This window comes from Pangasianodon hypophthalmus, chromosome 21 (genome assembly GCF_027358585.1).
Source record: "Pangasianodon hypophthalmus isolate fPanHyp1 chromosome 21, fPanHyp1.pri, whole genome shotgun sequence".
Lineage (NCBI taxonomy): Eukaryota > Metazoa > Chordata > Actinopteri > Siluriformes > Pangasiidae > Pangasianodon > Pangasianodon hypophthalmus.
In genome coordinates, this window is record NC_069730.1 from 16165301 (window position 1) to 16192865 (window position 27565).

Genomic DNA, 27565 nt, shown 5'->3' on the forward strand with positions numbered 1-27565 from the left:
CCCCCTCATCTCACATGCTCTCAACGTGCCGCTTAATTTTATTATTGTGAAGTAAAAATCTAACAGTATTTGTTAGACTTAGCTAGCATTAGATAAGCATACTGTATAAAAAAGAAATAGATTAAATACTTTTACAACTCAGTATCAAATCTAACATAACAACTGATGATGGTGAAGATAATTATAAAGCGATTATGCATTTTTTAAATTTATTTATTTATTTATTTATTTTGTGCATGTAACAAAACTGAACAGCTGGTAATATTATTACGTGCTGCCTAACTCTCCTTAAACCTGAAATGGTAGAAATGCTGCTTTCCGGTCTTTTTTAGGGTTTTCTGTCTTTTTTAGTAATTTATAAAAATACTTGCGATATCTCAGAAAAGTGTGGATGTACCTTTAATGAAAACATCTACTGAATGTTTCAGTGTCATGAACAAACAGCATGGGATCAGGCGTGATTATTAATCTCCACAAACAACATCCCATGACCAATAACATGCAGGACATCCCTTTAATAAACCCTGATGTTCTCGCTCCTGCACTATGCTTTGTTATCTTCTGGTTTTATATCTGGGTTTTCACTTTGGTATCGTCTAGTTCCTGTTACTGACTCTGCCTAGTTCAGCCTGACTATTTACTTGTTTCATGACTACTTCCCGTCTTGCTCTTTTTGCTTTGTTTGCCCTCAACCCTGCGTTTGGATCCGAGCCTGTCGTTGTTGACAGACGGTGGCTGAATCTCTAATGGCGTGCACTGGGTGTAGTAGGGACAAGACAGTTATGTTGTAACCTAGGTAGTGCATCAGTAGTGGAGAGGAAGTCATTTGGGATTCAGCCTGGCTGTTTGCTGGATATAAATTTTAAAAAATGTTACTGTGTAAAGATGATGATGGTGCATGTTAAATCAAAGGCCTAATATTTGTAAAACTAGTGTTTACGTTAATGCTACAAAAATCTTATTTATATTTAAAACATATTTAGTCTTAGGCACCCTATTTTTTTTTTTTTTATACAAACTTTGTTGTGGATTTTTATTGTATGACTTCTAGATGATTGATTCAGTACAAAAACATTTTAGATTTCCAAACATTAGTTTTCCAGCACAAAATTAAATGTTACAGAAAAATGTTCGTATGTCTGTAAAGAAAGCAGCAGATTAGATAAGAAACCACTTTCCAGACAAAAAAACAGAATGAAGGCTGCTGGGTTTCGCTGCAGAAATAAGAAGTGAGTCGACAGTCAAAGTCTCCAGAAGAACTGTGGCTGCTTCTGCAAGATGCTCAGTAACACTTACAGCTCATTTCCTTATAAAACTGCACACACTGCACCTGAGACTACTATTTTTTTTTAAAGTGAAGGATCATCACACCAAATATTGACTTTGTTTCATTTATTACTGTTTACTGCTCTTTATAGTATTTTTTTAATGTAGAAACATTTAATTTCATTTTTTAAGGCATCTTTGCTCTACAGCATTTCTTTGCATGTGCCTAAGAACAGTACTGTACATTAAAACACACGGGTAGATAGGACTTTAAAATAATGATAATAATAATAATAATAATAATAATAATAACACGGTCAATTTTTCCAGATGATTGCTGATATTTTTGTATTTGAACTTTTTTAATAATGTGCATTTATTTATTTACAAATGAGGCTCCATGTAGTTAAGCATAAAATTGCATACTTTATAAAACTGCAAATGCATAGATGTACAGAAAATGATCTTTCCTTCTGAACAAAGAAAAAAACTTTAAAATTAAATGATTTCATGTATTTCTACACTAGTTTGTATGATTTATATATATATAAAAAATTTCATGAATATATGACATGACATCATTGTGCTGTGTGGGCGGAGCCTAAAAACCATCAAAATTCTGGTAACTTGTGAATGCCTTAGAAGAAGGCGTCCATCAACAAATACTCTGATCCATTGCCACACCCACTTATTAGTGCAGCAGAGATGATCTGGTCAGGAGGATCCTGATCCAGTGCAGAGTAAATTTACATATTGCAGCTTTCTGTAATATTGCAAGGTTCATTATCTTAGTAACGACTATATTCCCTTTGACGTTAAAATGTGAGAAACATCTTTATTAAAGAAAAGCCTGCTTACAACAAGCCTGTGAAAATATTTATTGTGCATCAGTGAAACATGGTGTTGTTCACTAAATTGCCAGAGCTAGCCGTTAAAAGGAAACATGCAAATGTGTACTCTAACGCAGAACCTCAGAGTAGCGCTCCATTAAGCCTGTATTCACATTGTTTAGCCACTCAGTGTCCGCTCGAGTGCTTTATTATGACCGGTTTGGTGTTAGTGTGACGATGGATCATTTAAAACACGGTGCAGGGAGGTCTCTGATTATTTCTTCATTCCAGTGGAAATGGTGCTGCTTTTACAGGATTGTGTATGACCAGTGACTGTGATGAATCAGATTTATGTAACATTAATTTATTAATATTTATGTATTCATGGGCAAAAATATCCACATTTGAATCTTGAAGAGCCCATGTTCTACTTTTCTCTACATAAATAAAGAAAAATAAAACTGACATATGACACAATTATTATTTTGCCTCCTCATGATTCAGTGGTTTGTGTGATTTGTAAGGAATAAAACATGACAGAGTGTGCTGTTATAGGAAAATAATCAGCGTCTAGGTGGTGTGATGTGGCCCGATGCGACGTGAAGGTACTGTCACCACCCAGAAGTTGATTATTTTCCTATAACACCATGTTCTGAAGTGTATTATTTCTCTTATACCACAGCAGTTTGGTACAATTAATTTTTTTTTAATGAACGACATGTACTTTTTAACCATTTATAGCTACGTGTAATGTTGTGAAATATCCACAAGACAGGTTAGTTATTACTTATGTTATAGCTGGTATAAACAGTCTTTCTCTCACTAGCCTCTTTTTTTTCCCTCTCTCTTGAAGCATGTTACAGAAAAACTAGAAAACGCAGCGCCCTAACCTGAAGACTTTCCCATGACGGAAAACGTATTGACTGTTACAAAACGCCGACACTGAAGACTCCTTACAGGAAACTTAATATTTTAAATAATCAGGAAATGTACTTCTTTGTGGATTTTACTGGTTTTAGAGTATGTAAGGAGTGGCATGTTGTTAACAGATCTGGTCTCTGACTAAAAGCAGTTGTGTAATAATCAGGCTGTTTTTGAACGAGTTGTTTTGTTGGAGGTGAAAAAAGCACAGACGGCGCAACCAAACACTCTCCTGTTGAATTTCTCACCACACTCAGACCTCCCACAGTCCACACACACACACACACACACACATACGTCTGTGAGAGTCTGTATCCAGAACGTCAACTTAAACATGCTTGGTGTGTAATATTGACTTGAGGTGTATTTTTGGTTCCTCTGTGGATCTCTGAGCTGCTGAACTCTACCAAGGTTCTCTGACTTATCCAATCCAACAAAAACACACACACACGCATGCACGATCAGCGTCTTTGGCCCCGTTCACACTTGAACTCTGCCTCACGCACACTGGATGCATGTCTTTATTGCACCACATCGCTGTAGACATGAACGGCTTTACTGGGTCGCACTGAACGGCTTTTCTAGCAGATGGGATTACCCAGAATGCAGTGGTTCTTGCGTCGTTGAGACTGCCAGTTATCCACACCTGCTGTCTCAGCACATCTCTCCAAATGCAATGCAATCATTGTGAAATCCTCCAATTATTATACTCTAGAGCTGTCACAACATGGTTGGAGGATCAGGAGCTCATTCGGATGTTTTGGGACAATATTGCTTTTGCATCATTCCTACTAAAAACCGGACCGTTTGGTTTCACCTCTGCCATTTAACCGAGTGGAGATTGATTTCACGGCAACCTGAGAGTCGTGTAATTAAATGTTTTATCTGGTAGGATTAGCCAAGCCGCCTTCCGAGTGTGTGACTGCGAATGACAAAGCACTTAAATCACTCAGACATGGCTGTCTAAGCTGAAAATTAAAACAAGTGTGAGACAAATTAAATTCAGCACACATTTACCTCTCTGCACACTCTCTGTTGATTCCCCTAATGTGTTCACCTGTTCTGTGTCTTTTCTGTGATTCTGTGATTCCTTTAGTTATTTCTACCCTGTTCTTTCTGTTCTATAGTACGATGTCTTATCGTCCATTTCTAGCATTAAGTCTGAGCCTTGTGATTTACTTCCTGTTTGTGTGTTTCATGGTTTTGACTTGTGCTAATGTGCTTTCCTTTTCCGATTATGGATTTTCCTCGAGTGGTGTTTGGACCCCTGCGATGAATTTTGATGATGATTCTTGTGTAAAAGTTTGCACACCCTCTGGACTAAATGAAAAGGCACGGAGATATTTAGTTTGTTGGGTGTCACAGAGGCTCTTTCATCATGACAGGTAACCAAAATGGTCAAATAGTAGCAAGTGTTAAAATAGTAATAGTGAACAAAACACAGATGTATGTAAGTTTGCATCTCCTCTTGTACATCCACTTTTTACAACAGCTTCTAACCTTTTTTGTATCTGCTGAAGAGCTTTTGGATCCTCTCTATGGCTTTCCTGTAACCCTGTGCGTTTTTTTCTGTCATTTTTTATTCCATCTTTGCCAGATCGCTTGCCCCATTTAGCCATTTTGTCTTGATATGTCAGGTGCCATGACTGCCTTCTTCAGATACGGTCAGCAGAGTGGTGGCCATGACAAAATGTTGTTTCAAACTGCTGACTTTGCCTGATGTTTTGGATTATCTTGTTGCAGGATACACCATTATTTCATTTTTAGGATTTTAGAATTATATTTCTATTTGTAAAATAAGATCTGATTTTTCTGTTTTCCCATTCAAAAACCAAGGGGAGTGCAAACTTTTGCTCTTGACTGTACATCTGCATACATTTGAGGCAAATGTTCAATACAATTCAGTTTAATGCAAATGAGTGTGGTATTGCTTTTAGCCAGCCAGACAAGGGTTCCACACACAGGTGTGGTGGCATGCAGTGGTCAGATTTGCAAGAGGACATGCCATGAGCAACATTTTGCTTTTCTGCACACAAACCAGTGGCCAAGAGTTTTCAAAATTATGCAAAAGCTGAATTCGGACAGTATAACGATAGATACTTCAGCGTCAGTGTTTTTCTCACTCTACTATCCATCCCTGAGAAAATTTCACTCCAGGAACTTGCTCAGTGTCTGTTTCTTCACAACCATCTGCATGCGAGTTATCACGAAGGAGACCAGTAACTATTTTCAGATGTCACACTGAGAAATTAATACCATCCAAATAGTGCTTAAATCTCAACAGACATTTATATACCACATAATGTGAAAAACTCATGCTGTCATTTCAGCCCATAGCATCTAACCTCCTATAAGAAACCGAATGAAATGTCTGGGGTGATTTTTTGCAGACGTGATCTAGACAGTCTGTGTCTCTGTCCTTTCAAAGTAATCCTCAGATTCAGAGACACAGGGGGTCTGGCAGCTGCTACACTCCAGTAGGATTAGGGTCAGGATAAAAGAACACACAAACGCAAGCAGGTACAGAAGAGAAGCGTATCTATCACCAGTATCAGAAAAGCCTGATATTGTCTGCTAGTTTTTCAAATCGACGTAGTGGGAAGAGACTGAGAAAGTAAAGATCTTGTTAAGAATGACATCTGAAATCAGCAAGCGCCCAGCGCAGCCAGATAATTCTCCTGTGTGCAAGAAATCATGCTGTGCTGTGCAAAACAATCTTAACCAGAATAAACATTAGCAGCACTTTTCCAAGATGGAGGAAATTATTACTGTCATGAACATTCTGAAAAATCAGTATGATCAGAATTTTGTGTGTTTACAGTGTTATAACTTGGCTGCGAAAGCAGTCATGACCATCATAAATCATTATTAGCCGAATTTGTAATAACTTGCCTTTCAACAGTTGAATGGCCAGTGTGCTTGAAAGTTTGCCATGACTGTCTTTGCTAATACTAACTCTAATTAGCATGCTAACATTAGTTAGCATTCAAATCTTATTCAACTCCACCTACTTAACCATTAGAGACCTAATCTTTCCAAAGTTTGACAGATCTTGCCTAATGCACCATTAATGACTACAATAATGAAGTAACAATGAAAAGGAGACCTTTTAAAGATGCAGTACAAAATTTTAACATCAAATCAGTTTATAATTACTAAAGGAAAAAAAAAATCAAAATTATTATGTTATGAAAAGAAATTATAAAAACATATCATGATATGGTAAAGCAAAGTGTATTATGATATAATTTACTACAATATTGATATCATATTATCCAGTCCCAATTTCTCCACACAAAATGAATGAAACCAAGGTGATGTGTCAGACATTGTTGTGTTTCTCCTCAGCTCTGGTCCTTTCTGTATGTTGTCTTCAGGCCCACCCTTGAGCCTAATCTCAGCTCTTCATTGGCTGTTCTCCACTTCCCATGAAGTTATCTAGTTAAACTCTTGCCATCAGATTAGCTCTCTTCTCCTAATCCTATTGAGTTCTAGCCTCTGCGCACTGATCAGCCCACAAATAGACAAGATCTACGCAAACCTGAGCGTCACTTGTCCTGTCAGGAGCCGTATGACATCTGAGGTGTGTATTTCCTCCCTTTAATGTTGTTTTGTGTCATAGCTGAACTTCTGTAAAGATGTTAATTAGGAATTACGGCTCGGCTGTTCTGGATTGTTCTTAAAATCGTGCCGTGCTCTTGTTTCAGAGAGCATTCTGAAGCAGGATATCCTGTCTCGTGATTGTAAATCTCTGGAGTATGAAGTATAAACAGTGTCCATCTGGTAAAAAAAAAACACCCTGAGATCGGTCTTCCTGAAGCTTTTGTTCAGTTGTTGTGTCTGAGCAGTAAATCAGGTTCGAATTTGTGTCTCGGGTTTTGCCGGCTGATGTGACGTGTGATAAGAGCTCTGCAGTTTAACATCAGATTACTCTACACCAATAATACGAGAGTTGAGACAATCGACATAGGAATCTGAAATGAACAGGATTCGAACTCTACAACATTAACTGATACTGCCTAGAAGCCCCGCCCCCTGCCCCCTCATCTCACATGCTCTCAACGTGCCGCTTAATTTTATTATTGTGAAGTAAAAATCTAACAGTATTTGTTAGACTTAGCTAGCATTAGATAAGCATACTGTATAAAAAAGAAATAGATTAAATACTTTTACAACTCAGTATCAAATCTAACATAACAACTGATGATGGTGAAGATAATTATAAAGCGATTATGCATTTTTTAAATTTATTTATTTATTTATTTATTTTGTGCATGTAACAAAACTGAACAGCTGGTAATATTATTACGTGCTGCCTAACTCTCCTTAAACCTGAAATGGTAGAAATGCTGCTTTCCGGTCTTTTTTAGGGTTTTCTGTCTTTTTTAGTAATTTATAAAAATACTTGCGATATCTCAGAAAAGTGTGGATGTACCTTTAATGAAAACATCTACTGAATGTTTCAGTGTCATGAACAAACAGCATGGGATCAGGCGTGATTATTAATCTCCACAAACAACATCCCATGACCAATAACATGCAGGACATCCCTTTAATAAACCCTGATGTTCTCGCTCCTGCACTATGCTTTGTTATCTTCTGGTTTTATATCTGGGTTTTCACTTTGGTATCGTCTAGTTCCTGTTACTGACTCTGCCTAGTTCAGCCTGACTATTTACTTGTTTCATGACTACTTCCCGTCTTGCTCTTTTTGCTTTGTTTGCCCTCAACCCTGCGTTTGGATCCGAGCCTGTCGTTGTTGACAGACGGTGGCTGAATCTCTAATGGCGTGCACTGGGTGTAGTAGGGACAAGACAGTTATGTTGTAACCTAGGTAGTGCATCAGTAGTGGAGAGGAAGTCATTTGGGATTCAGCCTGGCTGTTTGCTGGATATAAATTTTAAAAAATGTTACTGTGTAAAGATGATGATGGTGCATGTTAAATCAAAGGCCTAATATTTGTAAAACTAGTGTTTACGTTAATGCTACAAAAATCTTATTTATATTTAAAACATATTTAGTCTTAGGCACCCTATTTTTTTTTTTTTTATACAAACTTTGTTGTGGATTTTTATTGTATGACTTCTAGATGATTGATTCAGTACAAAAACATTTTAGATTTCCAAACATTAGTTTTCCAGCACAAAATTAAATGTTACAGAAAAATGTTCGTATGTCTGTAAAGAAAGCAGCAGATTAGATAAGAAACCACTTTCCAGACAAAAAAACAGAATGAAGGCTGCTGGGTTTCGCTGCAGAAATAAGAAGTGAGTCGACAGTCAAAGTCTCCAGAAGAACTGTGGCTGCTTCTGCAAGATGCTCAGTAACACTTACAGCTCATTTCCTTATAAAACTGCACACACTGCACCTGAGACTACTATTTTTTTTTAAAGTGAAGGATCATCACACCAAATATTGACTTTGTTTCATTTATTACTGTTTACTGCTCTTTATAGTATTTTTTTAATGTAGAAACATTTAATTTCATTTTTTAAGGCATCTTTGCTCTACAGCATTTCTTTGCATGTGCCTAAGAACAGTACTGTACATTAAAACACACGGGTAGATAGGACTTTAAAATAATGATAATAATAATAATAATAATAATAATAATAACACGGTCAATTTTTCCAGATGATTGCTGATATTTTTGTATTTGAACTTTTTTAATAATGTGCATTTATTTATTTACAAATGAGGCTCCATGTAGTTAAGCATAAAATTGCATACTTTATAAAACTGCAAATGCATAGATGTACAGAAAATGATCTTTCCTTCTGAACAAAGAAAAAAACTTTAAAATTAAATGATTTCATGTATTTCTACACTAGTTTGTATGATTTATATATATATAAAAAATTTCATGAATATATGACATGACATCATTGTGCTGTGTGGGCGGAGCCTAAAAACCATCAAAATTCTGGTAACTTGGTGGTTGTGAGTGAAATAAACATTAATGCTGAATTTTATATACTACGGTTTAAGAGAAGACACGTTATAGATGAAAAAATGATTGACATAAACAAACGCTATACCTGAAGTTTATTTTTTATCGTATGTTATATTGTTATTGTGATATACAGCTGTATTTTTTTTCTCTGTATCATGCAGCCCTAAAAATCAGACCCATCTCAGATCAGATGCATCAGTATTTTTTTAATCCTCTTTTCTCAGCTGCAGAGCCACTCAGCGTGTGTGAAATGATGTATGGAGATGCTGATTAGTTGCGTGAGTGTACCTGATGGATTGGTGTTATTTTGCCTGCAGATGATGAGCAGCTTCCTGTCTGACAGAGGACGAGTTGAGTAAAACATGGAGTACGTGAATCATCCTCCATTCAGATACAGAAGTTCGCATTGGTTTTTTTGTTTGGTTTTTTTTTTTTTGGTTATTATTTTGTGACCGTGACAGCCTGCTTTATCTCTCCATCATCCACAGCATGTGTCAGGAGCTCGAAGCTTTTGCAGCTGATTGTTTTCCACATTAATCCATGACATTAAATTTTGTTTATAGTGGGCTGGTCCAACCTTTATGAATGCACAAAGCCATTACCGGTTTATCATGCTAATGCACCATATGAGTCACTTATTCAGCCTAGATTCAGGATTTTTTTTTTACCAATCAGTTTGGAAAATGAGTCGTGTCTTGAATCTAGAGCATCACAGTCTCTAAAGAATATCCCTGAAATAACTGCACATGTCCTGCATGAGCTAGACTTATAAGCAAGCCATACACTCGTTAAAAAGTAGGCTAGCTGGTGTGCATGTGTTGGGTTGTGTGTAAGGATGCGAATGTGTGTGGGAGTAAGTGGGACAGTTTTTGGGTCTCTACAGAGGCTGCATTTGCAGATTGTGAGTGCTGATTATTGAACGCTGACCTAAAACTGGTCTTTTCCTTCCTGCTTACTCCCACGGCTTTTTAAATTCATTATTGTCAGCAGTGTACGTTAAGATGTTGGCATGGCCTAGCTGGGGTTTTTTCGGTGTACGTTACTGAAATAGGTGTGGTTCGACTATTATTTTTTTACTAGTCGACCAGTATATAAAAAATAGTTGACTAGTCAACTTCTCCATAGTTAAAGCAAAACAGGACATTTTCAGGACATTAGGCAATTTTATTATTATTGAGTAAATGTAGGGAAGAATGTAGCATGTAGAATGTAGCAAAAAATCCAGCTTCTTCAGGCTACAAAAAAAGAACAAAAAAAAAACGGACCAATAAAAGTGCAAAGTAATACATCTGTGTATCATTTTACACTATTTAAGGATGTAACTATTCTTGGGTGACCTGGTGGCTCGACTGAAATCACTGATTATGGAACTGAGAGCGCGCAGCAAGGAAGTTCACGGCCTCAGTAACATCCAAAAACAAATCTGGATAAGCCTCTGTGAGCTGGCGTGTGTTACTCTAAAGTAGCTGATTGGGACTGGATAGTGATGTGCAACCCGCGAATGCTCTGTTTCACACAGCGCTGTTCACAGCAGAATTCACTATACTTAATTGAGCTTAAAAGGACAAGAAGGGACAGGACGCTTCTCCGCTTAACCAACGCTGATATGAAGCTGATAAGTTTCAACAGAAGAAAATGAAAATAAATAAATAAATACATTTCCCAGCATAGTCCATGTACCGTTGAGTGTAGAACTGGCTTCCCTGGCTTTCCTTACCTCCCTGACTAATCCCTGACATACCCACACCAGCAACAAGTGAGTGTATTAGTCAACTAGTCTATGCACCCTAGAGTGTAGTGAGTAATGTGTTTATGAACGCCGTTCCTCGGGGAAGAAAGCCACACTGATCAGTTTTATGTCTGCCAAAATAATGGATCTTCACAACCTGAGCCTTAATAACATTTAGCTGGAACACACACTGAATAACATCACTGACTCATATGCACTGGCGGAGGTATCTTATTTCTGTGGCATTCTTAAGTAGAGCAGCTTGGATTTTTATATATTCCCTGGACGCAATGGACTCATGAAATGGACTCCTCTCCTTTAGGGGAAACAGACACTGGCCTTATTTTCAAATTATTTTCAGAAGCTGTATTTTACTGCCACGTTTGGATATTTTGCCCCAATCAGATTCTCCTCCATTCTGATCTACAGTGTACACAAACCAATAGGAGTCAGTACTCAGCCTTTAGAAGGGTGTGTTAAAGGAGCGGTTTGTGTTTTTAAAGCCCTCCGCTGCCTGTGAGCCCCATAGCTGACCCCACACTCACTGTTGAAACTACATACACCTGGTTCGTTTTCAAGGTTTTTTTTGTAAGGAAGCATGGCAGGACCGATCAGCTGTGTTCCAGCGGGGCAGAGGTAATTTCAGGGCCAGAAAAAATGTAAAGCTTGAAATGAAGAAACAAGGGTGCACCACTGGATGGATGTTCAAATCATGGTATTTTAACCCAAAGTCACTTTTACAATTTTGAAAAAAAAAAAAAAGCAAAAAACAAAATTTTGTGTGTGTGTGTGTTTGGTCAGCATGTTGTAACTCTCTCTCCTGCAGCCAGACAGTGATTTTAGCTCCTCTCTGTTTTCTCCCACGTTTAAGCACATGGTCCTTCATGAAAGGCTGTGACTGTTCATCCTGCTGCCTCTGCAGTAAACACACACACACACACACACACACACACACGTTTACAGAGTAAGCATTCTGTATGTGGTTTTTCCACAGTGCTTCTGAGAATTCAGATTTATGATACTGAACACACACACACACACACACACATACTCCTCTAAATATTTCTGAATTTAGTATTCTGTTACACGATGATGCTGTGAAGATCTAGGGATAAGCATGTGAAATAGGTCACTTCAATAAAGCACATAAACCGTCCGGCATTTCCAGTTTGACCTTGGAGTGTTTTCACACACAGACACACACGCACACACACAGCACGAGCTGTGAGAATCATGCTGTGTGTTCCTGGAGCTGATTTACTGCATTTCTCGAATTCTCTGTAAAAGTATACAGACATGAATCAGCGCACTGCTCGGCATCAGGTTACTGTGTGTATCGTGTAAATGATGCGATGTAACTGAAATGCTCTGAATCTCTCTGTATCAGTATCACACAAATTTATTGTGTGTTTAAACATTTAAAACGTTCCTCTGGTTTTCTTTTAATCTACTGGACAGAATTCATGGGATTGACACTGACGATATATATTATACGACAGTATCATATCAGTGTCATGGTACATTATGTCATAGTACACTTTTCTGAGATATCGTGATATCTTTTTTTTATTATATTTTTAAACAATAATTAAAATAATTAAAAGCTTACTGGAAGCAGCTTATGTGATGTTAAAACTGTACATGCATTTACCATTAAATATTTTTGGCTATTTCTTTAAATTAAATACAGTTAATTTTTTTAATTTAGTATTAAAAAATTAAATATTTACTTTATCAATAGAATTTTTTGCAAACATTATTTAATGTATCATTGAACAATTTTTTTAATGCAACTATACTGTACTGTGCAACAACAATACTTGCTGGGAAATTGTTTGCAAACCTATATATTGTGTATCGAAGAAATGTCTTTGAGAATCGTGATATGATACTTTCATCATATCGCCTACCCCTAATTCAGATTTCTTATTACTTCCTGGTAACGAATGAACGTGTATAAAAACCTACCACATGAAATGTCTTGGTGTAATTATATTATAAGTAAGGGTGTGCAACCTTTTGCACTCGACACTTAATGGTAAACACCTTTTCATCGTACTGTATAGAGCTGTTGTCTGGTTTAACTCTTTCATACATCAGATTTTTGATTATATTGAGATGTTTATGGTGCCATTACAGTGAATATAAAAAGTTTACACACCCCTGTTTAAATTGTAGGTTTTTGTGATAAATCATGTCCGATCTTTTTCCAGCTTTAATATGTTATAGCACCTAACAAAATTCAGGTGAATAAATAATTGGTTTAGATGGAGAAACTTCTAATGGGTTTTATTTTTTTTTTATTTGTCTTTTTAAGCTTTGTTCTGAAAGTAGTGTTTTGTGTGTGTGTTTGTTTCAGACACTGCTGCTAAGAAGGCCTACATAACCGAGGTGAGTGTTACTGATTGAAGAAATGCATTCAGTAAAAGTGAAAAGTCTGAACAAGCTGATTATTAAGCATCTCTCTCTCTCTGTCTCTCCCTCTCTCTCTTTCTCTGTGTGTGTGTGTGTGTGTGTGTGTGTGTGTCACAGATGCCGTCCTCATCCTGCCACCCAGGCTCCGGCCCTGAGAAGAAGATTGGCCACAGGAGGGTGGATGCCTCAGGGGAGACCACGTACAAAAAGGTCTACCTGCTACACACCATCAGCATCAGACTCCTAATGTTCACATGTGCAAGTACATAGTCTGTGAGCTTTTTAGTGCAGAAGTTTGACCCTTTTCTCTGTGTGTGACCCACAGACGACCTCCTCGGCCCTGAGAGGCGCGATCCAGCTCGGCATCGGCTACACGGTGGGCAACCTGAGCTCCAAACCCGAGAGAGATGTGCTCATGCAGGACTTCTACGTGGTGGAGAGCATCTTCTTTCCAAGGTGTGTGTGTATGTTTGTGTACGCATATTCATGGACAGAAGTGCTGTATATTTTCTTAAGTATATTTCGTTCGGGCCTATTATCTAAAAATCATCTGTAGATAATTGTCTTCACTATTCAGTACTCTTCAGCAAAACTGTAAAAGTGTTCAAATTAAATCTGAAATTGTTTTTCGCTGATGAAATTGTTTTGCTGGGTAAAGTTTCTGGAGCACTGAGCTTTAACGCTGCAGTGATGTAAAGCTCTTTAAACATTCTGAATACATTTTTTCAGCTGTTAGTTTTATCATAATGCAGCTATAACACTGTATTGCTTTGCTATCAGAACTTAGGCAAAAAAACAGAATAATTAGAATATACGTATAATAATAATAATAATACAATTATAATGATGTTATACATAAGGAACAAAACACAAAACAAAATAATCAGTGACAGGATGGTGTGATGCAGCCTGGCACGAAGCAGAATTACTGTAACCACCCCGAAGTTGATTATTTTTTATTCATTTATACTATTGTTATGGAATGTCCAGGAAACATTAACCAGCCTCTCTTTTTTCTTTCTGCTGAAGTTAATAAAACAAAAAAAATACAGCCAGTCATTTTACCAAGAAACTGCAAACTCTTCTGTCCTGAAGACCTTCCAGTGTCAGAAAACTTAGTCACAACTTTATCTCTGACTGTTACAAAGCGCTCACACTGCAGACTCCTTCCTCACAGAAATCCTCACCATATCAACGATTCCATGCTTTTTTTTAAGCCATTTATATGGAACATCCACCATACATGTCCCTGTGTAAGCTGTTACTATAGAAACAATACTTATTAGAAAGAGTGTATTAATATAAACCTTGCAGTGGGTAATATTGTCAGAGCTGCTGTTATGGATAATTCATCAACACCTTCCGACCAATCAGAATCCAGCATTCGGCAGCACTGTGGTATAATACATAGTGTGTGTTGTGAAAATTAATTTTGCTGTATCGCTCATCACTAGTCTCAAGTTATTACGAAACAATCAGCTTTCTCATTTTCTCATCTCTGTTTTCTCTGTTTCTCAGCGAGGGCAGTAATCTGACTCCAGCGCACCACTTCCCAGACTTCAGGTTTAAAACCTACGCCCCCGTGGCCTTCCGTTACTTCCGAGAACTCTTCGGGATTCGACCCGATGACTACCTGGTGAGCAGAAAACCTCTACATCACACGCTGACCTTTATACAGGTTACACACTGAATATCACACACCTCTATAAACATTATATAGTGAACCAACGCAGTGATATATTATTAACAAGTTCATAACTCAGAACCATGTTCATTTAAGATTATGGAATATTCTAGTCATATAAAAGGAAAACCCATTTCATGGTCATCAGTTGTGTTACATTTGGCTTAGGGAAAACTGATGGGAAACATTAATAAACTGGGTAAAAACTGAAAAACAGTCTAATGCCAAAGACCTCTTGCATCTGCAGTGATACAAAATAGGTATGCACTGATCCTGCGATACTGATTTCAGAGCTGTGTGTCACAGTAACCAAGTCGACTCTCTGTGAGCTTCTACTGACAAGTTATACTGAACATCATAGGTGTGTGTAATGACATGCTGTGTTCTGTGTTCGTGTGTAAGATCTGTGTCAGTCAACATAACAAACAGAAGTATAAAATACAGCAATGAAACAGAACAAATATCATCAAATTCGACAAAGCACCGTGTTTACTGCCGGCACTGGCCTCAGTAGTGATACTCAAAATCGATACATCTTTACCTAAAAATATCGACAAAGGTTTGGACAATAATAACACTGGCTCATATGTCTTCTGTCTTCTGCTGTTGTAGCACCAGATGCTGAACTGTTGATCTAATAGTCAACATCATGTGATTCCCAGGGCAATGTGTGTGTGTGTGTGTGTGTTTATAGGGTGCAGTTTACTCACTAGAAGCTGCATTCCAGCTAGTTATACAAAATTTCCCCAGAACAGCAGTGTCAGAGGTTTATCCAAATTAAAGCTTGGGTAATGTTAGGAGTTTTAAAGATAACAAATAGAAGTGTTCTACAGGGAATAATAAACCTTGCCTTAATAGTAATTAAAGCACTGCAGCACCAATTTATATACAGTATTAATACAGAAGAAATAAATGAAGAAGAAATATTGTGCCCCAAACATGTTTTTTTTTTGCCTTTCAGTCATTAATTGTTGACTTTTTTTTATTAAATCTTAAATGAATTGATTTAGAATCAGAAGCATCACAGTTGCAGGACAGAGAGTGAAGTATCAGGGAAGCCGAGATGCTGTTACCACTTGATTATTTTCCGATAACAGCACATCCCAGAGTGTTTTATTCCTCTTATACCAGTTTGCCAATAAATAAAACTTTTTTTCTATTTATTGATGAACAACGCATCAAATTTGATGATGTTTAAATCACAATTGTGGCAAGTGATTAGTGATTGATGTGGCATGTTGGGTTCATGGTTGTAAACTGAGATGATAAGAGTTCTTATAGATTCATGCGCCACTGTCACTGCTTAGGCTGAATCATTCTGCAGCCGTGTACAGAGAAGTAATCTCTAATTACAAAGAATCTCTATACTCTAATGACTCAGTCAGGTATACTAGAGTTGAAAATAAAACTGTACATGGCCTTCAAGGACTAAACTCACACACACTTCCTTTGTCACCAAATGAAAGTGTATTTTTTTCTGCTATGTTTCCGTACAGGGTTATATTAACAGTAGTTCTTATATCGTTGATGGAACTGTTACAGAAATATTATGATCCACTTGAGAGCTTGTTATGACAGTGTGGATGCCAAGTGTAATGTAGTGCGTGTGTGTCTGTGTGTGTGTGTGTGTGTGTGTGTGTGTGTGTGTGTGAGTTGTGTGACACGCACGCATCTGCACATGCACTTTACCTGGGGATTATCACAGCACTCCAAAGCCTGCACTGGTACAAAGAACCAGATGGCTAAATACTCTAAATGGTTTATTTATGTACTAATAATAGAACTACATTTTTTCAAATAGAATTAAAAATCATGCATATCTTTTTCTTAAGATTTAATCCTAATATACAGTAAATATGATGTCCTTTGGGTATCACAACTAAAAATCTGAACTGTTTAGTTCTCAGAACAAATTACAGAATATAAATAGTACATATTTGCACATGTTTTTATCAAGTTTTTATTCTCGGAAAATGACTGAAGCCTCTATTCAGTGTTGCGAGGTTTATTTGTTCTCCTAAGCTACGGAATGTATTCCCAAATTACTCACACATGTTTTCTTTCTCACATATGATCATAAAGATGCTTACAATCTTTTATTGTATCTCTCTCTCCCCCTCTTTCTATAGTACTCTTTGTGTAATGAGCCCCTGATCGAGCTCTCAAACCCCGGAGCTAGCGGATCCATCTTCTACGTTACACGTGATGACGAGTTCATCATCAAAACTGTGCAGCATAAAGAGGCGGAGTTTCTGCAGAAACTGCTTCCTGGGTATTATATGGTGAGTTCATAACTATTTCTTACCTCTTTCTGTCTTTAACCCTATGCTCTGATGTGTGTTCTGAGATGCTTTTCTGCTCACCACAGTTGTAAAGAGTGGTTATTTGAGTTACTGTAGCACACCTCAAGTAACAACTAGCAGTCACTACACACCCACAAGAGACAACCTTCAAACAACATGAGCAAGTTGTTGCTTAATAGTGTGATCATAGGGCTAGTGCCTAAAGAAGGATTTCTGTTTACAGTGTGAACTTCCTGTCAGCTGTTTTACTATTGCTATTCTAAATTTCAGTACAGTATATTATACAGTAAGTAATATTTGACTCTTACAATAGCTACAGTTGTAACTACATTGGAGGATGCTGAAGCATGGCAATAATTTTATTATTAATTAAACGCTATGAAATACTATACAGTGTTTAGTCTCATTTGAATAATTGAATGTATAGACTCCTCTCTAATCTGTACTCTGGTCATTTGCAATACACACGTCATGTTGCTGCCGTCACTCAGACTGACGTACATTCAAACCACTGCCCTCGCTCATTTAAATTCATCTTTTTATCCAGTGTCTGAACTGAGGGATTTACAAACCAGAGATGCAAAATCCATCATGAATCATGGTACCCACTGAGCACTGTTCCACGCTGTACATTAATGTCCTGTAAAAAGCTACAATCTGCTGTTTATGTTCTAGCCTTGGCTGTTCCACTGACCAGACTGGATCTAATCAAGTGGGAGTTGAATTCTTTGAAGTGAATAAATGAGTGGGTGGCAGCAAATGACTCACCATGCAGGCTAAACTCTGCAAAGCGAGAAGCTTCCACAGCTCGTTCTGACCTGGACTTTTTCCAGAACGTCATTAAGAAGGATTAGCGTGGCCTTGGTACACTGGTGCCTCAACCGAGTGGGGTGTTAACAGAGCTGGGAGTGTGTGTGTTAGTGCAGAGAGAAGACGACCCAGTCGATTAGAGCAAGTGCTAAGCTTTCTGCTGGGAGCCTTGGAACACAACTAGAGCAAAGCACCCAAGTGTCTCTTGTTCATTTCTGATGCCAGGCGTTATCAGTGGAGCTTTTGTATTGGTCTCTAACTATTCGTAAGCAACACAGTAGATTCTAATTAGACTAGGACTATATACCTAATAATTATAGACAGACTGCAGGACTGTAACCTCAGCCATATAATGTAAAATGTCATATGGCAGGGGTCTCAATTTTATCCACGAGTGCCAGTGTGGCTGCAGGCTTTCATTCTAACCCAGCAGGAGCCGCACCTGATTCCACTTGTTTAATCAGTTCACTTAATCTCCTGTCATCTATCAGGTGTACCTTCTGTTTGGCTGGAATGAAAGCCTGAAGCTACACCGGCCCTTTGTGGATAAGACTGTACACCCCTGTGACAAAATCAAGTGAACAGGGCAACACCAAGGCACCACTGTTCTCTATTCGCCACTTCCTTTCTTCTCTTTTACCTTCCCCTCCCTTTCCTTCCTTTCCCATCCCTTCCGTTGCCTTGCCTTGCCTTACCTTGCTGTCCTGTCCTGTTCCTTACCTTCCCTCCCTTTTCGTTTCCTTGCATTTCTTTAATTTCTCATGCTTTTCTTTTCCTTCTCTTCCTTTACCTTGCCTTTCTTTCCATTGCTTTTACATATTTTCCTTTGCCTTGTCTCCCTTTCAGAATCTGAACCAGAACCCTCGGACGCTGCTCCCCAAATTCTTTGGCCTGTACTGCATACAATCTGGAGGGAAGAACATCCGGATTGTGGTAATGAACAACGTCCTGCCACGCGTCTTCCGCATGCACCTGAAGTTTGATTTGAAGGGCTCCACATACAAGCGCAGAGCGTCCAAGAAGGAGCGAGAGAAAGCTAAGCCTACCTTTAAAGACCTGGACTTTATGCAAGACGTGCCTGATGGATTACTGCTAGACACGGACACTTACAACGCCCTGGTCAAGACCCTGCAGAGGGATTGCCTGGTTAGTGGCTGTCTTTGGGTTTGTGTGTGTGCGCGTGCGTGCATGTGCGTGTGTGCATGTGTGTGTTGGTCTGCATTACCACTTGGGGTAAAATTTCACTAAGCTTTCGCTTTAATAAAGAATATGAACAGAATGTACATACATTGCTGTATGTTGGAAGAGATTTAAGATTGTTGACTATTTTTTGAAGCTGGAGACATAGTGCTGTGTGTGTGTGTGTGTGTGTGTGTGTGTAGGTGTTAGAAAGCTTTAAGATCATGGACTACAGCCTGCTCCTGGGCGTCCACAATGTGGACCAGGCTGAGCGTGAGCAGCAGACAGAGGGTTCTCAGAGCAGCAGTGATGAGAAGAAGCCTGCAGCTCAGCGAGCACTTTACTCCACAGCAATGGAGTCCATTCAGGGAGGAGCTACCTGTGGAGACTCCATTGACACAGAGGACACGTAAGCACACACATTACCAAACTCGCACACATTTAGGGTTATAATTATGCTCAAAGATTTATGTATAACCAAGTGCTAAACCTCTGGCAGAGGCAACCAGGTTTTAGGCTGAAATATCCATGATGGTCAATCTTCACTATCAGCCACCAGCCACAATCAGCCCTGAAGCATCACTGTTAATGGTGTGCACAACTAAAAAGCCCTTTCATCTCTCAACCCCACAATTCTGTGTTAATAACCATCTGTCTCTGGTTAATATCCGTGTGTTGTTGTTGAAAAAAAGACAGTAATTTTGGTCAAAGACACAATTAAAGAATGCACTTAATTAATTTAAATAGATTTTTTTTAAGAAACATGATGGTTTGTATGCATTTAGTTTAAATATTCTTAACGTGTGTCAATAATTTTGCTGCATATTTTGAGTTAAGGTGCTGTTACTTTAAAAAACAATGTCCTGATGAGAATTTTTTTTTTTTAGAGGTAAGGTAAATGGGTTCTTGAATGGAAAATTTGAATTATTCTGTATAATATTCATCTATACAATTATTTTTGCATATTCTCTTGCCAATAATTTTGGAGATAACTATAATTTCAGTGTTGTAAAATGCTTGAATATATGATTCTAGCCACCCACTAACCTTAGCTAGTTAACATTATCTTGCTAGTGAGCGGGTCCAAACATTTACATTTAAAAAAAAAAACAACTTTAAAAATTGTGTTAAATTACGCAGGATCGCTGTAAAATCACGGGGGGGGGGGGGGACGGGGGACGGGGGGACATTGATCCATCCTGACGGTCACAGTGTGGTTTTACTGTGGGTCAGAAAATAGGCATTTAGTCAACATGTGTGTTGTAATGAGAACATGTTTATGTCCATGAAGGGTTTGGTTTTGTCACTAATGGGGTTTTAGTGAAAGTTGATTTAATAAGGCGGAACTTGGGAATAAGGTAGCAGAGTGGATGATATAATATGAAGGATATAATGGCACTGTGTAATAGATGAGCCATCTGTTTCCTTTTCTCTCTCTTTTCGCAGAATGGGGGGAATCCCAGCAGTGAGTGGGAAAGGCGAGAGGCTGCTGCTCTTTATTGGCATTATAGACATTCTGCAGTCTTACAGGTACAGTGTATCCACCTTTTCCCAGACATCTAAAACTTCCCGTGATTCGTAGTACGTGCTAGTTTTGTGTTTCCAGACTTTACATTGTCACTCATAGGCTATTTGAAGCAGAAAATAATATGAAATGTCAGAAAAAAAATAATCAGAAATGAATGCATGCTGATGAATATTTTTAAAGTATCCCATCATTCAAAGGGAGATTATATTACATTTACAGCATTTAGTAGAAGCCTTTATCCAGAGCGACTTACAGAGGTGCTTTTGTAGTCTCAATCAAAAACATATCTTCATGTAAGTTCAGCAGGTCAGGATCTAAGACCTATTGGATATTACAGAAATATCAGAATTCACACGCATTGTCATAATTGTTTTGGCTTTGTAAAATCTACCTACCAACCAAACTATATTACCGTAGCATCTTAGATGGCTTTTTTTTCGCTGTGTGAGGAGTGGAATCGTACAAGCATGCCCAGATATAGAAAACGGACAAACAGAATTAAAATGGTGTCATGGCAGTGTCCATTGGCATTTCAAGAAACTCTTTGCAATGTTTTATTTTTGTGATATTTTAAAAAATATCTTAAAATATTTTCAAAAGTACACACTCTGCCCCAGTCTCTAGGATTATCCACACAGTATATAACTCTTCTCTCATATGCTCTTATCTAACATAATATATCCTGACATTCATAAGTTGTCCTGTGGGGTTTAGTGTCATCTCATGTAAAATGCACTCTTACATAATCTCTGTGAAAGGGAGGAAAAAAAACATAATCCTGTATTGACTTTGCATTGCTGGGACTGGCTGGTAAGCAGCATGTCAGTAAAACTCGTGTGTTTATCTTTGCAGACTCATTAAGAAGCTGGAGCACACATGGAAAGCACTGGTCCATGATGGAGTAAGTGTGACAAAAATGCTCACAGCATCTGCACTGGCTGATTGCTATCTTCCATCTAATGCAGCACTTTCTCTAATGCAGATCATAGTCTTTGTGCTTGAGAAAGAGTTCATCTCTCAGGGACTGTGCAGGAAAAATATCCATTAATAATCAAACTCATTAGCAATAAAAGCATTGAATAGGGCAGATAATCTCTTCAGTAGTGTGCTAAATCTTGGAATAAATGCCATGGAAACTGTTTAAAGGAGATTGCTTTCATGATTACAAGGAAATTTGGAGTTTTACTGGCACTGACATCAATTAATTCCTTAGTTTCTCATGTTGTTATTCATTCAACTTAAAGCATTACACAGAAACTACTGTGAATTATTTCATTAGTATTAATTACAGTAAAACTAACTGGAAAAATTTGTCATTACGAGAGTAAGGAATGCACATCTTGATTATCAAGATCTGATAGTTACATAAGCAAACAATAAAAACTTGGATAATGTGCAAAAAAAACATTAGCTACATTACAAACATTACGACTCATTACGAGTCCTGAGATTGGGTTTGTTCTTCTGAGGAAACCCTTATGTTCTGTGTAGAACCCTACAGCTGAGAGTTTACGTTTTAGACATGGCTCCAAGAAGTTTCCTTAAGAAAGCCAGAACCATTAATGGTCCATATGTATACCTATATAATCAGTGTACTTATATAAGAATTTAATCCAGAATCTGCAATCAGAATTAATGCATTCTGATTAAAATCTTTGTAAACATAGCCAACACATCCGTTTTTGTCTTTGTAATCGTCAGTGTTCATTACTTTTGCACTTAAACACACTTCTGTAAACGTATACAGTACAGAAAAGCATGATGGAGTGCAGTAGTTACTGTGATACTGGATGCCAGCGGCCAGTCCCTGTCTGTCTCCTGACTGTGAAGGTAAATTATTAAAACCAGACACCATCTGGATGGCATAGTGCCCTGCCGGGTAATCCCACTCTCTGGGCTCATGTATCTGTGAATAAGAACAAGAAGAGTGGGTGTATGTGTAGCATTGGGCTGCTGAAGATGATCCGAAGCACGTGCGGATCTTAGATACAGATCTTTAGGGTCTGGTTTTCCACCAAAGTCTAGAGATAGAATCACTTTGTGGCCTGAATGAGTGTTTCTTTCCACTTTCCACCTTCTCTCCAACTGTCATTTCTCCTCTCCTCTGTTTCTCTCATGATGTCTGCTCTTTCCTCCATCTCTGTAGGACACAGTATCAGTGCACAGGCCAAACTTCTATGCTGACCGGTTCTACAAGTTCATGAGTTCTACAGTATTCAAGAAGAGCTCCTGTAAGAACTGTACACACTGCAACACTTTTCTCCTCCTGTATTCAATCCAGTAACATCACACAGGATATGTACGGTATAGAGCTTTTCACATGGCAGATAGCAAACAGCTCAACCTCAAGTGTTCAAGTGTTCATGAATTTTCAGCATTTCATGGAAAATGTACACACACATTAAATATTGTAATTTTTTTGTTTTCAATACTATTTAGTAAGCCATAAAATAGGCTACAAATTTGGCAGAAGATTTGATCCTTTGAGATTTACAGTGCTTTAATAACATATGCCTACATAATTGTTCTAATAACCCAGGTTATTGAAATGCTTTCTAATAATGCTATGGTTGTATATTGCTATCAGATAAACAAATTCAAATTTCAGCTCCCAAAACCAACAACAATAGTGTGCACTTCCTGTTTCTCATTAGCATCAACACACAAAGGCGGTGTGAGTGATAACTGATACGTTCTTCAGCTGTTCGGCGTTCTTACAGCGCACAACCACAGAAGTCCTGGTGAAAACAGGACAGTTTTGGAAACAATCAGGACGAGGCGGCCATTTCCCATTTCATTTGCCAGGGGCAATGACCTCAAATGTTCCCAACTGTTTAAATTGGATCAGGGCAGACATGTGCTCATCTCCAACAAACAGCACGGTGGTTTTTCAGGGTCGAGTCCGCTTGCCACTGATTCGTGTGGCTTTGCTGCTTCATCCAGCTCTTGTTGAAAATTAATGCTAGAGATAGTCATCCATCATCTGAAAAGCACTTTAGGTCTGCATGATCCTGCAGCAGTGCTAAAATACAAGTGTTAAATTCAGGCTTTTTTTCCTGCACTTTATGAATTCAGAGAAGTTTTCTCTCCATCTTTCACTCACTCCAGCGCTGAAGTCCTCTCCATCGAAGAAGAGCCGCAGTGCACTGACGGTGCCCAAACATAGCGGGCCTGGGGCAGCCTGGTCAGCCAGTCAACTCCCCTCAGAGCGAGACCACCACATCTACGACCTGAGAGGAGCGCGCAGCTTTCCTGTGCTTGAGAACGACGGTAGGTTGCCTATCAGTCTTTCACTGATCGAGTTTTTTATTAATACAGTTATGTTGGTGGAGGACTGAATAGGTTTTAATATGAATTCTATGTTCCTCCTTTTGTCTTTGTTTTTCTCAGGTCTGCAGCCGTGTACTCCTCCATCATTTGAGGAGGCCACCACAGCCTCGGTTGCCACCACTCTGTCATCCAACACGTCCATATCGATCCCAGAGCGATCCCCCTCTGACACAGCAGAGCACCCCCGCTACAGGTACACACTCCGTCCACTCTCCTTTCACACACAGTCACAGACCCTGTCTGAAATGGCATGCAGTCGCAGACATCATCTGACACTTTGTGAGTCCCTTCACCAAACTAGAACTACAACTACTAACTGTGAACACATCAACAAATTTTTTTAAAGTACTGTGGTAAAATTAGCTACACAAATGATATACAGGTGGGCTTTGGATTAAATTAGTTAATCAGATTTAAAGAGTTGTTTTGCTTCACTTAGGTTCTAAACCCTCAATGACAAGTTAACAACAAAAAACATTTTAAGACTTAAATTTCAAGAATTTTTTCTCCATTTCGCCATTGTTGGTCCTAACTAATTGTTGGTCCACCGCTAAGACCATATCAGTGTGCATTAAGTACACACAGAGGACATTCGTAATACACTCCTTTGTACTTCAACCTAAGAAACAGAACACCCCATAGCCTTGCAATCTGTATTTTCTTGTGCAAGGAATTGTGTCAATATAGATGACATTGCTCAATTCAGATTTTTTTGCAAATTACTTATGCCACGGTGAAGTCACACCCAAATATACTAGCTCCAGAAATGATCTCTGTCCAGTGCTATGGTGTGAGATTTTCCATTGTTTTCCCATTTCTCAATTCTTACACCTCCAGTTCCTCAGTTCTCTAGTATGAGAAGTAAAACGTGGTCTCATCGTTTTTATGGTTTTAGAGCAATATTTAAATAATATAAATATAAGCAAAAGTAAAATCCAGCTCTATGGGTGTTCTGGAGCTCAAATACCTGCAATAGTTCAGATTGTATTTTAAAAATCCTGTATTTAAACCCATTTAGACCTGTAGGTTACACAGTGTGTTATAGTAAACTAACCTGTTAGACTATAGTACCAGTAACACAAATTGTCATGAACATTTTAGACACAATGGGTCAAATTACGGTTGACTTCAAATTGTAATATTTGCATGGATTACTGCACTTGTATATGGAATATTCTGTCAGGTTAAATTGCTTATTTTTATTACGTTTACAGCATTTAGCACACACCCTTATCCAGAGAGACTAAAATGCTTTGTAGTCTCTATTAAAAAACACATCCTCATGCTAGTTCACTAGGTCAGGGACTAAAAATGTCGCATTTACATACATTTACGTTTACATTTATTCATTTTATCCAAAGCGACTTAGAAATGAGGACTCAAATATTAAATATTAAAATAACTTTCACTTCTGTCGTTCAGGCTTTACCCTGATCGTTCATTCCGTGCTCCCAGTTGTCTGTGAATTTGAACTTTTGTGGTGTTTTGTGGGCGTCACTGCATGCAAATGAGTTGTGTCAGGAACGCGTACGAGTACGAAGAAAATCAGCATTGGTTTAGCTTACGCAAACATCTACACACGACTGTACTTAAAAAATGATAAATAAGGCCCAATGATTGGATCCTCTGCTTGCTAGTGTGAACAGCACAAAGCCTAGGTTCAAAAAATGGCTGCCTTTGCTAGTCATGCAGGCAGTGTTTAGAGTTAGGACTTAAAACATGTTTTATGACTTTTCTTGTTGTGTCTAGGGAAACTTTTACATGTTTCAGTTAAACCGGTTGACCATAAAAAACACTATACTGTTAAGCCAGCTGCTTATGAGACAGATATATAGACAAACAAACAAACAAAATACTCTTGACTCTTTTTTTTTGTCTTTTTGTCAACCATCTGCTTCCTCAGGAGGCAAACCATGACTCTAAAAGACAACGATGGAAGGTGAGTCGAAAAACAGAGCTGAACGCTTTGAGGGAGTTGTATTGAAGTTGCTTTTCTTTGTTTTTGGGATTGTTCTTTGTTCTCTCTTTTTTAATATCTTTAATATCTTATCTTTGAAGTTGTGTCTTTGTTCTTTCAAGCATTGAAATGTGTGTGTGTGTGTGTGTGTGTTTCCTGGCACTCAGGATGGTTGATGTCCATGAGGAGGACCAGCAGACTATCACGGTGCAGGTGGAGGTTAAGCGAGAGACGGAAGACGAGGAGGAGAAAGAAGACACTGTGATAGAGGAGAAAGCAGAGTTTGAGGTTGAGAAGGAGTCTGTGATCTCCTGTACACCACTTCCTACAGAGAGCAGGTGAGCACATACACATTACACCCATCACTGCTCCTTTCCCTAAAGCCTTGCTGTGTTCATTATTCTCCTCTAAATATCTAATACGTCCAATAACTCTGTTCTGTACTACAATTTGTTGTAGTACAATTTGTCAGTTCTGACTCAAGCATATCCCTCTCTCTGTTCTCTCAACTCAACCACCTCTGATTTATTAAACACCTGCTAGTGTTCTCTTGTTAGTACCGGGGTAATGTACATTAGCACAGCATTCATTATAGCAATTAGGTTTATCCATTAACGCACAGTGATCATCATGTAAACGTGAAGTTTTTATTGCATGGCCTCTTGCTTGTTTTCGATATGTTTTAAGCATCGATAGCATTATTTCAGTCCGAGTACAAATAGGAGCTCACTGTTGCTACTCAATAATACCGATACTGATACTTATATCATCACAGATCATTTTAATGACCCTGTTTATATTTCCTTTTTTTAACATAGTGTTCATGCACTTAGACTATTAGGCTCGTTCTTTATAACATCAACTATTTTATTGTAAATGGGGTGCATTAATTAGCTACATTAGTTACCTTGGATCGAGTAGGGTTGCAGTGGAGAAAAGCGGATTTTGTTCCACTTCAGAAAATCACTTGTATGTAAGAATGTTTTCTTTCATTGCGTCGCAGTTCCTCATTATTAATGAAAAGTAACAGTTAATCATCAAGAACCACATCCCGGGTAAGAGATGTAACTTTCACTCACCTAGTGTTGTCTGTGGACAGATTTTCTCACCTAGCAATCACTTGCTTCAGCGTTGGTTTCTGTGGTGTGTGTGTCTAGCAATAAACTTCTCATGCTGAGATTTATGATCAAGGTGTTGCATCAGGTTAATTGTATTTTAGCAAGATGCTTGTAGTTGCACAGTTTGCACTCTTGCTTTGAATGAATCGTGAAATAAATCCAGACTGCTGTCATTTCGTGTCGTCTGTTTATTAGGATGGCAACGTACCCTAGGTGCGTATCTTATGTCACATAGGATCATGGGGGATTGGATGTTGGTATCTGGGAGTACGAGTAAATTAGCTCTGTACTGGATTGATATTTGGTACCAAAATCTCTATCAGTGCATCTAGTTTTGAGCCATTAAACAGTTATGTATAATAATAAATGTTTGATATGTTACATTGTCTAATAAATGACTAACATGTCTGAGAAAGCTCGCTATGCCTTTACCCTTCTTAAATAAATCCCAGGATCTATGAACATACATGAATTTGGAATCATTCCCACATCATCCTACCTTCCTAAATTGCTTAATATCTCTAACTTAGCTAGGGAACTCA

At 38.2% G+C, this 27565-nt stretch overlaps 1 protein-coding gene across 4 annotated transcripts in view; it reads left to right on the plus strand.

Moving 5' to 3' along the window:
- Window positions 1-27565, plus strand: part of pip5k1cb (phosphatidylinositol-4-phosphate 5-kinase, type I, gamma b) — a 56800-nt gene that overhangs the window by 16717 nt on the left and 12518 nt on the right. For all 4 annotated transcript variants that reach the window (XM_053227513.1, XM_034314823.2, XM_053227511.1 and 1 more), the window contains exons 2-15: window positions 13059-13090; window positions 13232-13324; window positions 13440-13570; window positions 14633-14750; window positions 16928-17080; window positions 18758-19057; window positions 19294-19499; window positions 20537-20620; window positions 21471-21519; window positions 22765-22849; window positions 23727-23888; window positions 24009-24141; window positions 25852-25887; window positions 26073-26243. In XM_053227513.1, coding sequence (XP_053083488.1) covers window positions 13059-13090; window positions 13232-13324; window positions 13440-13570; window positions 14633-14750; window positions 16928-17080; window positions 18758-19057; window positions 19294-19499; window positions 20537-20620; window positions 21471-21519; window positions 22765-22849; window positions 23727-23888; window positions 24009-24141; window positions 25852-25887; window positions 26073-26243 — 1753 coding nt within the window. The remainder of the gene's footprint in view (window positions 1-13058; window positions 13091-13231; window positions 13325-13439; window positions 13571-14632; window positions 14751-16927; window positions 17081-18757; window positions 19058-19293; window positions 19500-20536; window positions 20621-21470; window positions 21520-22764; window positions 22850-23726; window positions 23889-24008; window positions 24142-25851; window positions 25888-26072; window positions 26244-27565) is intronic.